Source organism: Phasianus colchicus, chromosome 28, assembly GCF_987193195.1.
Source record: "Phasianus colchicus chromosome 28, bPhaCol1.hap1.1, whole genome shotgun sequence".
Classification (NCBI taxonomy): Eukaryota; Metazoa; Chordata; class Aves; order Galliformes; family Phasianidae; genus Phasianus; species Phasianus colchicus.
In genome coordinates, this window is record NC_143463.1 from 4,070,114 (window position 1) to 4,082,781 (window position 12,668).

A 12,668-nucleotide genomic window follows, 5' to 3' on the forward strand; every position below is an offset into this window, starting at 1 on the left:
CTGTCTTCCTTGAGGGGTCAAACACTTTCTCTCTCCAAAAAAGCACACAGACCTACCAAAGGAACTCTGCTAACAGATTCCTTTCCCCTTCCCTTTTTCAACTGGGTGATAAATATGCAGAACTACCAGGAGAGGGAAAAAAAAAACAACCCACCTTTATTTGACCCTTGGAACCCTGTAAGGTTGCACTGCACTGCAGCAGCCTGGCACGGCTCCATGGGATTGACAACTTCTGTAGTGTTTCCTACAGAAGGAATTTGGGCCATGCTTATCCTGCTTCAGGACAGCTGCAGAGGCACGGGGAGACTAAGGAGCTCAAAAAAGGGAAATAAAACAGAGGCTAACATGGAAATACTTCTTTTGCTAAGTGCAACCTTCTTGCTTCTATGGGAACTACCTTCAACCACCTCGCTGAGCTGAACCCTCACTGCAATCATTGGTAGAAATTGTTAAGGCACAGACGCTGCCTTGCCTCGGTGAGGCTGCAGGATGCTAAAAGCTGGGCCAAAATGAGAAGAAACCTCTTCCTCTGGTACAAATTGCTACAAAACAGCGGAGATGGAGAGAGCTGCAGTTCTGGTTGTGCCTCACCAGCAGTGCAGGGACACGGAAGGGAGACCCTCGTGGGGACAGTGGTGGCACAGACTGTCACACACTGACAGCCCCAGTGCTGTGGGATCTGCAACTCTGCTCATCCCAAGGAAGTGACACCCACATCCCACCGCCCTCAGCACTGCAAGGCGACTCGCACACAATGAGAACATCACCTCAGAAGCTAAATGCAGAACTTTAGGGCACCTTACAACCAGTCAGGATTGAATCCCGTTGATCCCAGGAGTGGAAGGGCACAGAAGACGTTAAAACTGGCATGCATTGTAACTCAGGGAAGGTCTGAGCATTTAGAATACAACTGGTATTCCAAACTGTGCAAGTCCTCTCAACTCTCTGTGACAAATTAAAAACCAAGTCTAACAGCTTAAGGAACGAGTGTCCTTTGGACTAAACCTTACTTCTCAGTAAGAGGAAAACAGATTAAAACCAGTAGGTATATACACTCTAGCTGTATATTCACACACGTTATGTAAAAGTAGCTCAAAATGCCCTTCTCACTTTGCAAGTCTATGAAATGTATGTTGTCTTTATGCAATTTCCTACAAGGCCCTCGCTAGAAGAGGAATTTGCTGCCTTTTCTTTGAAGAAAAGATTTTGCAATGAGTTTTTCTCCTTTTCTTTTTCTTTTTTTTTTTTTTTTTGGCTTTTTTGTTTGTTTGTTTCTTATTGAACGCACTGTCCTGATTGTGTTTCACAGGAGACTGGCCAGGCTGGTGGTGGGTCCGTTCTGTGCCTGGAACTGTACGGGAGGTGGTCCGTCTGTCCACTGCAAGATAACAAACAGCATGAAAATCCTCCAGCCACGACCTGGGAAAGGGAGGAGCAGCAGCAAGGCCAGAGGAAGGAGCTGCCCACACACATTGAGATCATTACTGATTTCATGGCAAGCTGAGCATCAGGTTTGACTCTGTCACACACATGGAGCAGGGGAAACTGTGACTCGCACGAATGACAGACCTCAATTTAGATGCTTCTGAGCCCGTTCTACACTGCAGCTGTTTCCAGAGTGAATAAAGCCTCTGGTTCTCACCCGTTTCATGCTTTCCTCTCAAATTTATCAAAATCTCCTGAACTAGGCAGATTTCGTGGTTTTTAATCCTCTTCCACCTCCATATTTTTAATCTAGCATGGATTACGCATAAGCCAGCAATGGCAAACAAAGTCAGCAGAGCACGGAGCTCAGGGGGACAGGCTGTGGGCATCACCAACATGGGCTGCACAGCACACGTGGGTCTCACGATCTCTCTGCAGCCAAAGCAATCAGCTTCTTCCTGACAAGCCTTTTTTTTCCTCCCACAAAGGGAATGTTGGGAAAAGATGTCAGGTTTCCTTGCATCCCAAATTCACAATTGGATGTTATTTCGGTCTAAAAGAATGGATCATCTTTCACCCTTGCTGAATTCCAGCATAACAGAGCACTTTGGTATTTTTAAACAATGTTAAAAGTGAGAAGTCCAAAATAGGAACCCCTTAAGGTAGCAGCTATACAGACATCAAACGTCATTAACTGGAAATTCAATTTATAGATAGCAGTGCTCAAAGCACTGCCCAGAAGAAGGGATCTAAACATTAAAATGAAATCTGAGTATACATTAATTTTCTTTCAAAAGTAGCAGCTGTCACCAAAATGAAGTGGCTACCAGCTACAAAAGGCATTAAAAGAAAGTTCTGGAGTGCTAATAAAACCATTGTAGGAAACAAAGACCTCAGAGGGATATCAAAGGAAAGCAAAGCACGTTGTCCTGCCTTCAAGAGTGCTCATAACCAGAAGATGAAGATTGCTTACCGTGATTAAATTGTGTTCTGGAAGACTGCACGCTTCAATGTGGTCCTGGAGGAGCTGCTGTGAGAAGTTCTGATGCATCTGTGCTGCCTCGTGTGCATCCATTGCATTTCCACAGGCTTTATTCAGGTCTGAAAGACAAGAGCTTCATTTGCTCACTGAGAACCACTGTTCATACTTTCATCTGACACGACTCTTCCCTATAGTAATGAATGAATGATTTAAACTGCCAGTACACATCAAGGCCAGCCCACTCAGAACAGGCAGGGGCAAATAAAGAACCCAAGCTCTTCCTTATTCCAACAGGCCTGGCAGCACACACTGCAGGATCTGATGTTATTTTAGTTTCCAATCATTAAAATAACATACTAATTGGGCAAGGAGGAAAGCACCTCCTCACCCAGCAGAGCCCCCGTGCTGCAGGCACTCACTCCCTATGATCTGGCACCATCTAGTGGGAACGAGGGCTCACCAGTCTGTCACCAAGCTTTGCTAGCACACACCTCACAGCAGCAGTTCAGTTATTTTCCCTCCTCGTTCCCCTTTGCTTTCAGGCCCTCACAGCCTGCTACTCTGCCCATCCCCAACAGAGATTCTACTGTCTTGTTTCCTGTGAGGTTTGCTCAGCCAGATTTCAGACTGCTAACACACTAAGCATTGCAATTTAGCTAACAGGGATAAGCAGCATAGAGGTGAGGGCTGAGACACACGGCTCCTGTAGGTGAACAAGTGCTGGCATTCCACTGCTCCTGATGGGGCACCTCTTCTTCAAAAGAGAATCTATCAGTTCCATGGGAAAGCTCTTAGAAAAACCAAAGCAGAATGGGAATGGTGCCTCCGTGACAGGAGCAGAACAAGGGACAGCCTTTCATCTACAGCAGATTCATCATTATTACTGGCACGTTTTGTATGTCAACCACCACTTGGAAATGAAGGAGAGAAGTTATTTCAATTGCCTAGAAGCAGTTTTGCAGCAAAGGCGGTAGCAAAGCAGAACATAAGCCTGGCCCTGTGCTTGGTTTACAGCACCATGCTTACAGCAAACACGACAGCTTAATAGAAACTGAAAGTGTGGGGTGAGTTCTTGGAAAAGGGGCAGAGTTACTGCTTTATTTTCTACTGAAAGCAAATCAATTGCAGCATTAACGCTGACAGTCTGCCAAGAAGCTAGTCAATATTTGAACAAAGCATCCTGGGGCCCGTGTAAGTCAGATTAAACAATATTTATGTATGAGTGATATAGCAGTCTCTTGTATTTATTAAGGCCCCCAAGTAGAAGCAAAGCTTAATAAAATGTTTACTACAGTGAGAGCTGCAGTCAGAGCAAAGCCCTGCAACAACAGCATGAATGCTGCATGGCTGTGACCTGGAGTCTTTCCCATGCAATCGCAGTATTCTGCACAGCCAGGCACTCAGTCTGCATGATGGGCACCCCCCATACCGACCCCCGTTGAGCAGCAATGCTTCTTTGCCACTTTTAAGCACATTTTCCTCACTTACCTCTCAGCAGAGCTGAAGACCACAGCTGCACAGACATATCTGGGATCTTGCTTGCAAGCTGCATGGCTGGCACTACCATATTATTACTTTCCTGGTGAAGAGCAGACATCAACATCAAAGATGTATTTTTTTCCCCTTGCAAATACGTAATATATCGAAGAGATGCTGAATTTGAGACAGAAATTTTGCCTAATTTAACTGCTAGCTAGCAAGCTGAAATGCTTAATGGGACAATAACCCAAACATATCATCTAAAGCTGTCTGGAATTTTGCTGTCCTAGGAATTATGGTGTCTGTACCGTGCAAGATAATAGAAATATTTCACACATTCTGGCATATGATGAAAATTCAGAAGAGCTCGCAGCACAATTCCTTCCAAACAATCCCACTGCATGACGTTACTTGTCCTTAATTCTGTTCCTTTGTTTCCCCTGAGTGATTTCAGGCATTACAGAAGCACCCATCTCTACAATAGGAGTCAATACTGCTCTGTTAAAGAGTGTTGCTCAGCGTGCACAAATGGTGTAGTATCCTGCCAGCTCTCAGTGGGGCACCTCCATACAAACACTCCTAAACACAACTTGAGGAAGCCCCCCAGTTTGCTCTGGCAAATCAATAGTCAAACACACGGTAACAGCAGACACATGAAGGCTTACCCTGTGATTCCCTAACACGTAGAATATATGGCCCAGGAGCACGAGGGAACATGCTGTTAATCGATTCAAATCTTCTGCATTTGACATTTTCAGCGTCTCTCGCAAAAACCTCCTGCCAACACAGAGCACAACAAGAAACATTGAACCAAAATCTACTTTCCCTGATGTTTTTAAGAAATGTCATTAAGAACCCAACGAACCCCATCAGCAACTACGAGGAATAAATACGTGCTGCAGGTGACTTTAAAGCACAAAACGCTTCATCCCCAAACCTCACCTCTCATTCAGCAAGAAGGATTTTAACATATCCCCCTTTGAAAAGCCTTTCTTTCAGATGGGCCACTGCAGAACACCGCACAAGTATTACTCAGAGCAAAAGAGATGTAAAACAGTCTTTGCCTCAAGCGAAACAGAAGGTTGGCTAAACCCACAGGGAACCCAGGAGGTTGGAAAGCAAAGCCTCTGAGTTTTCACGTTGAGTTTAAATCCTGATCTGGTTTTTCCTTCTCCCCACCTTCCAGGTGCAGTGCTTTGTACTCACTTTGCCTCGTTGTATCTTCCTTGGAAGAAGGAGAACAGACCTCGGATGTAGAAAGCTGCTGCTCGAAGGCAGTGGGAGCTACAAACAAAGCAGAACATTGACACTGAGGGACTGCAGTGACAAACAGCACAGGCACACTGTGAGAGATCTCCCCCATAACCAAACCTCTGCACAAAACATTACATTTAACAGACAGTCAGAGCTTCTACCTTGAAAAGAAGAGGATTATTCTGTTTTCTTTGAATAAAGCCCAATACAAAACCAGTATTACCATCACCAGTGCAACATCAGCACAGTTTCTGGAACTCTCACCTCACAGGAAAATTGTGGTCTGGATTTATCCTTTCCAATAAGCTGTAAAGCTACAAAGTGAGAGGGGGAAAAAAGATAATCAGTGCTTCTGACATATATACAGCTGATGGTATAGAATCTGACACAAGGTGCACATCACATCAACACATTCAAGTCACTACAAACACACAGAAAACATCCATTCTGGTCCTAGAATCGAGTTTTATACAAAAGATGACTTTTTAAACTTTATAAAAGTTACTATAAACTGTTAATGCTTCCTCAGAAAATCCTTAGCAGTCATTTAACTGAACTGCTCCAGACCCAAATGCTGTCTCAGATTCGTTACTTAGTCCAAACCAGTAATGAACTGTGCAAAGAAGGGTAACTTTTGCAGAGCTGCAGGCAGGGTGCAGTGAGTGCTCACCTCCTGGTGCCGGTTGCCTTCCCTGATGTACACACTGGCCAAGTTTGTCACAATGAATGCCCACAGCTCCTGGTGTGTAGTGAGCTAAAACAAAGCACACCAACAGCACAGTCAAAATACTTCATTGCCTAACCCAGAATTAGTTCAACCCATCTTTAATATTCATAAAAAGAAAGAAAATGCTCAGATTTGATGCCTGTGCTACAAATTCTCCTGACCTGAACTCTGTTCAGCAGAGGAAAATCTGAACTAATGCAACTAATACAGACAGTCTTTAGACTTTCAGCCTCACCTATCTGGTGCCCCACACAATCACAAGCCCAGCCACCACAGTGAATACTGTGAGAAGGAAAACCTTACCCTCAGTGCTGTAGTAAACTGTGCTTCTGCATTGTCCATGCAATTAACAGAAATGCAGTAGAGCCCCTGTAGAAGACACGATGTTGTTAAGGTAACAGCACATTGTTCCAAGCCCAGAATGCCAAGAAGGCGACCATGCACAGAAATCAGCATATTTGGCTGAAAAAAGGCTCTTAATTTCTTACAACTTTCAAGTAGCAATGCTACTTATATTCGTCCCCACACCCAGTTCCCACAACATGGTCTCAAAAACACAGTGCATATCCTGTGTATTTACACTGTGTACCAGTTATCATGGCACAGGACACTTTAAAAGGGGATTTTAGACTCTGACAGCAGAGCTGGCTGTGAGTCCCCACAGCAGGACGGGCGAACAGCAAAGCAAACTCCATTGCTCAGCAGGAAATTCTGCTGTCTGCATCACTGTGACCTCATTACTGGTGACTGTTCAACGCAGAGTCCTCAAAGAGTCACAAGTTTACCTCTCATCACAGACACTTACTAACAGAGTGTGCAGCTGGGCAGCATGATTAGAAAACAGCCTGGGAGACTGCTGGCAGAGCTGGCAGACTTGTGAGATCTGTTAGGAAAAAAACAATCTATTTCAGGTATTTTTCTCTGTTTTGATGCATGCCCTCTATCCAGCTAACTGCACCACACACAGCACTTGGTAAGCTGCAGTGAGTGCTTCCAGGACCCAGTGCTGCTCTTCAGTGATGGCAGAGCCAGCTGTGCCTTGGGCTGAAGGATGTGCTGCTCTGTGCATGCTCCTCCCACACTCACACACACACAGGAACTGGTTTGGAAGGATCTGCTTTGCTGCAGCTCTGCCATACGGTGGCACCACCTGCAAACAAATACCAGATCTGCTCGGAAATGCTCAGATTCTGTGCTGACCCACAACAGAAAAGCTGGAATTAAACTCTTCCAGAGGGAATGTGCCTGCGAGGAGCACCGAGAGCCCAGCACTACTCTTTTTCCCCCAAACACATTCATGTGAAGGCTGACAACAGAGGCTGAGATGATGCAGCAGCGTATCCTATGAATAAGGGGCAGACAGGAATTAAAAACGCTTAGGAGAACAGAAAAAAAGTGCAGTGTACTCTTGCATTAGAGAACTCTGTCCCCCTCCTTTTTTCTCCCTGAATTATTTAAGAGGAAGAAAGGACAGAAAGTCAGAGAACCTTAAAGACAGAGAAGAACAGGACAGGAACACTACAAGGAAGTGAAAGGGGAAGAGTTAAGAGCTGCTCTCAGCCATGAATGGAGGGAAAAGACACCAAATCAATTGTGACCAGGAAGAAGGGACCACTTCTTGCCACTGCACAGTACTTGTCAGCTCCACCAGCAATTCCAAAGTTTTGGTAAATGAAACAAATTAAGAGGTGGCTAATTCCCAAGTGCCATCAGGCCTGATGGTGTTTATTAGCTTAGCACTGCTGGAACCCCCATCTGAGCCCAACAATCCTTCTTGAAACACAATTTTACAAGTTATTACTGCACGCATCCCCAGCTAAGGAAATGGTTGAAGCCTGTGTTTACCTCCTGCAATGCTGTGGCTTTGTGTCCTGTGACAAGCCGACACATGATAATGTGTTCCAACAAAATAACTTGGAAAGATGACAAGATAGGACTGCAGTCCAACACTGAAAAAGGAATCAAAGGGAATCTGGTAAGTTTAGTTAATGCAATACCAACACCCACGGCACACAGACCCTCCTGCACCCAGCCAGCTTCCTAGTGCAGGTGGCTCAGCACAAGGAGCTTTTTGTGCAAATTCAAATTTCTGCATTCAGAAAATCGAAGTGACCACCCAGCACAGTTCTTAGATGCAGAAGAAACAGACAGAAAGGCCATCCCAGTGAGCTGGAAAGGTCCATTGGTTTCTTTTTTAATTTAAATTAGCAACAAGTAATGGAATCTTGCAGCATCAGCCAAATTCTCATTCTCACACTTACTTTTTAGCTTCTCTAGCTGCATGAGTGCTTTGTCTGTGTACTTCTGAGCCTTCTCCAGGTACCCTGCTTGCATGGAATGCATCACTGTCACCTGCCAGAGGACACAGGAAAGATTACAAAACATTTCCTTCGCAGAGGAAAGGTCTGAGCGTTCACACAACTCCTCAGGCACTCATCATTTTAAGCTAGGGTTTTATATCAATTAAGAACAAAAACACATGCAAGAAGTGGGGCAATCAATTTCAGGAACGTGAAGACAAGACTGCTCTTCTGTTGATAAAAATAAGCCAGCATAGAACCAAACCTTCCCTTAGAATTATCTGACTTGATATTAATGAAGCTTTATTCCAGTTCCCAGTTTTCTCACACAGTCTTTTCAAACACTGACGTCACGGAAAGCAATTTTCTCACAGATGCTGTGTCAGAATCAAACTGTCAGCGCAATGCAAAGCAGCATGTGGTTTGCAGAATCAATCACTGCTGGTTTTAGACCACTTTTAAGCAATTCCTCATTAATCAGCAATATGCATTAAGTAAAAAAGAACTGCTCACCAAGTAGACAAGCACACACATGTGTTCCTTGGGCAGCCAGTGAAAGAGATCCGCAGGGTTGCTGGGCAGAATCTCATCATCATGTAGCGTGGATATGGTCTGAATGCACTGCTGAAGCTGCTTCAGACACGGCTTCACACTCTTCACCTGCACAAAATGATGCACTTCAGACACAGCGCTGCATCCCAGTCACCTGAACACTTACTTAGCTGAGAAAACTTGCCAAGCAACAAATTATCCACACGCTCATGAACTCAAGTTAGGCCCAGCTCTTGCAGACTGCACGCACCTGCCCAGCATCCAGGTAATGTGTGACCTGCAGGACTAAGAAGAACACACGCAACGACTCCTTCTGGATGGGGTTTCCTTGCCAATTTTCAACTATCTGCCCACACAGTGTAAGGAGAGGGTGCACCTCCTGCAGCTTCCGTTCCATCAGAAGGAGCTGTAATTCAAAACACAAGTCAATTTTGTGCTTGGCAGTTCAGATGCTCAAAGACCAAAGTAACACTGAACCATTATTTCAAATAAAACTAGACTCAAAGGCCTCTATTTGCAAAAGCAGTTTTTTCATCCTTAATTCCAAGGGTTCCAATGACAATTCAGTTAGAAACCACATATTTGTCATCATTTATAACAGGAAGCAGAGGAACTCATTCACAAGAATGCCACAAGAATCCTGCAGACTTGAGGCTGGGCCCATTCAATTCTGTGCTGACATGAACTGAATATACAGAGCACGGATAATACCTTAAAATAACCAACTGATGTTCACATAAGTTACATTCTCTTCTAGCTTGTATCACACTAGTTAAAAATTTCAAAGTACATCCAACTCACCATTCCCTTGCTTAGCAGAAACAGCGCTCTGAAATGAAGCAAAATAAGGTCACAATCCAAAGGAAACACAAGATACCCCCCAATAAAGCACGTTTAAAAGCTAGATGGAGAGGTCTGATCCCAGCACCAGGAACCACAAACCCAACCTCTCAGCTTTGTGCCCATTCAGACCATCCCAGCTGCAATAGCTGCTAAGGTCAAAGCAAGGCTAATGGAAAATCTTTTGCTGATAAAGACAACAAACAAAGTTCAGTATGGAAAACAACAACAACAACAACACCCCGTGTCTTAGCATTCATAGGAAAATTAAAGAGCTGAACAAACTTTCAGATCTAAGAGAGCACTCAGAAATATTGGTTTGCCTGTAAAACCCACGTGGCAAACAGAGGCCACATCTCTCATTTAATTAGACATAGAACAGAAGAGGAGAAGGTAGTAGAACACGTCCAAATAAGAACAATCCAAAATATTTTTTGAGAGAAGGAAAAAACCAAAGCTGTGTGGAACTCACCTGGTATACTCTGACCCCACCACCCGGGCATACTCTGCTCCCACTCCCAAAAGGTCACATGCAGATACCAAATCTTTTTCAAGGGTATGTAGTTGCTGAAATGAAAAAAGGCCAAAAAAGGTCAGTGTTCCTTAATGAATTTAATAATCCTTTTTTTTTTTTTAATGTCATTACTTCTTTGTTTTACACACAATAACTGCTAAACTGACACATTAATTACTTTGTCTCATTCTGGACTGATTTTCCAGGAGCACTTTGCATTCTCCAGAAAAAGCCTGCATCAGTTCAGAAGGAATTTCTCAGCCAGGTTTCATATCCCAAAGTTGTTATAATTTACTGAGAGCACGTGCAGAGCAGACAGGATCAATTCAGACATAACCAACCTCAGACAGTTGCATGAGGAGTGCTCCCCAGCAGGAGGAGCAGAAGAATTCTGCAATGCACAATTCAGGTGATGAGGAAGGGATGGCACAGCCTGCAAAGCACCCTTCCCTCCCCTCCAGCCTCCCAAATTTCAGATGTTTTCCAGACTCAGGTAGAAAGCCACACAAGTGCAGAAGAACACGCACTGAGGCAGTGAGACATACAGACCCTTGTGGTCAAGCAAAAGCCAGAAAGGAAATACCACACAGAAAAGAAATCAGCAAAGAATGTCAAGCTCCAAGAAAGGATCCTATTCAGTGGGAGGCGCCGAGAAAAAAACATTTAAGCTTCTTGTGAGTACTCAGGCATTAACTCATTGCAAAGCAAACATTTGTCCTTTAATCGATAGGAAAGGCTCTGCACAGTTCAGCGTTCCCAAACTACATAAAGGAGCTCAGCAGTTCCTTTTCAAGGAAGTTGGTCTGCTTGTTTAAGCTCGTCAGGAAAGGGGAAACACAAGTACAGGTGACTTAAGACAGTCATTAAAGACAAAACTGCTTGCTAGCCAACCCTTTTTTCACAGAGTACCTCAAAAGAACAATTAAATCCCTCAAATCTGTCTCTCCACTGATATTGATAACTGGAAAAAATAAAGAATCACAACATCTGTGTTATGTGAAGGACCTCACAAAGAGGTGTCCAAGATCTTTCACATAACACAGTTTTCCAGCCATTTCTACAGCCACAGTGCTACGCAGTACTCCCAATTAGCAACAGAACATCACTCACTGCAAGTTGGAAAAGCAGCCTACAGTGCCAGTATGGAGTCTGCTGTGAGATCTGGATGGCCTTGCGTAGCAGAGGCTTTGCTGTGTCCACCGAGTTCTGAAACAGAAACACACACCCAAGTCAAAACAAGAGCCAGGCCCTGAGCACTTCTGGCCTTCTGAACAAGATGCGTCCTGTGCTGATCCTCAACCAAAGCCTCACAAGTCAGGAAACTTAAAATAGAAAAAGTAACCTAAGTAAGCTTTTCATATGCAAGACCACACAACAATAAGTCTCCTCAAAGGCATCAGTTATTTTGCTTCCTTGACGACTATTCCAATATTCCCAGCACTGCCTCTGCAGGAGAGGCCCTCGGATCACCCTCGTGTTACAAAAGGCCCACGGCTTCCCCGAGCTGAAGACACAGAAGCCGATGCAGTATTCCAGGTGGGGCCACACGAGGGCAGAGCAGAGGGGGGACAACAACCCCTCCCTCGTCCCGCTGCCACTTCTCCATCGATGCAGCCCAGGATACAGCCGGCAAACCCCTTCGATAACAGCCGCACCCCGCACGGAGAGCAAAGCCGGCAGCGGCAGCAGCAGACGGAGCCCCGGGCCGCCTCCAGCAGCATCGCAGCACTCACCTCCTGGCAGTACAGCTCGGACAGCAGGCTGGCTGCCTCGAACTTCACGTCCTCAAACTGCGGGATCTGACAACATCTGAGTTAAGTAAAAACTCAAAGCAACACCGCCGCGGCACCCCCAGTCCTTACTGCAACACACGCGTTAAGAAGGCGGGACGTTAAACGACTCGGACTCGCTCCCCGTCCCAGCGCCGGGCCTCATCGGGGACGACTTCGGGCGGGCAGCAAAGGATACCTGCTGCGAGATCAGCCACTGCAAGAGAACACGGCGCTCAGCTCTGCGCTCGGCGCCCCGCAGCGCCCCGCCCCCCGCGGCCCCCCCCCCGCTCACCGCTTTCTCCAGGTGCCCCCGGGCCTGCTCCCCGTTCCGGGTGTGGTGGTAGAGCACGGAGCCGAGCTGGAGGTGCGTGCGGGCCTCCATGCGGGCCGGGGGCTTGCGGGGCAGCACGGCCTGCAGGCAGTGCACGCACAGCCGGACCTTGGGCGGGCTGGAGGTGCGGAAGTGCTCGGCCAGGCCCAGCAGCGCCAGGTACCACGACTCCCCCCCGCCCCCGGCCGCACCGCCGCCCGACCCCGACCCCGGGCCGGGCCCAGCTCCCCCCGCGCCGCCGCCTCCTCCTCCGCCCGCGCCCCCTCCGCCGCCCCCCGCCTCCCCGGAGCCCGCGGCGCCGCCCGCCGCCGGCTGAGGCTGCTGCTGTGGAGGCGGCTGCTGCTGAGGGGCCGCTCCGCCCGCCGCGCCCGCCGCCACCGCCGCCATCTCAGGGCCGCCGCGACAACACGGGCGGGGGGGGGGGAGGAAGGGGCGGGCCGGGGGGGCGGGAGCGGCGCGCGCGGGGGGCGACGGGAACTGCAGTCCGCCGAG

General features: G+C 46.8%; 1 protein-coding gene across 1 annotated transcript; it reads right to left on the reverse strand.

Moving 5' to 3' along the window:
* Positions 1-1,117: 1,117 nt before the first annotated feature.
* MAU2 (MAU2 sister chromatid cohesion factor) lies at positions 1,118-12,583 on the reverse strand. Its single transcript, XM_090126086.1, has 19 exons — positions 12,138-12,583; positions 12,042-12,059; positions 11,807-11,872; positions 11,184-11,279; positions 10,032-10,126; positions 9,521-9,548; positions 8,970-9,125; positions 8,681-8,827; positions 8,129-8,219; positions 7,713-7,816; positions 6,673-6,750; positions 6,171-6,236; positions 5,811-5,894; positions 5,405-5,454; positions 5,093-5,170; positions 4,552-4,663; positions 3,896-3,986; positions 2,399-2,526; positions 1,118-1,378 (listed from the first exon to the last, which is right to left on the reverse strand). Exons 1-19 carry the CDS (start codon positions 12,561-12,563, stop codon positions 1,304-1,306), a joined length of 1,989 nt encoding a protein of 662 aa, XP_089982212.1. The 5' UTR covers positions 12,564-12,583; the 3' UTR covers positions 1,118-1,303.
* Between the last annotated feature and the right edge of the window lie 85 nt (positions 12,584-12,668).

What these genes read in the sequence shown, in the direction of transcription:
- MAU2 (XM_090126086.1), bottom strand. Translation starts at nt 12,563, where the DNA reads ATGGCGGCGGTGGCGGCGGGCGCGGCGGGCGGAGCGGCCCCTCAGCAG. An exon ending in GTGGGGTCAGAGTATACCAG is followed by an intron (nt 9,549 to 10,031) that starts GTGAGTTCCACA and finishes GCTTCATTTCAG; the next exon opens with AGCGCTGTTTCTGCTAAGCA. An exon ending in ATTACCTGGATGCTGGGCAG is followed by an intron (nt 8,828 to 8,969) that starts GTGCGTGCAGTC and finishes CATTTTGTGCAG; the next exon opens with GTGAAGAGTGTGAAGCCGTG.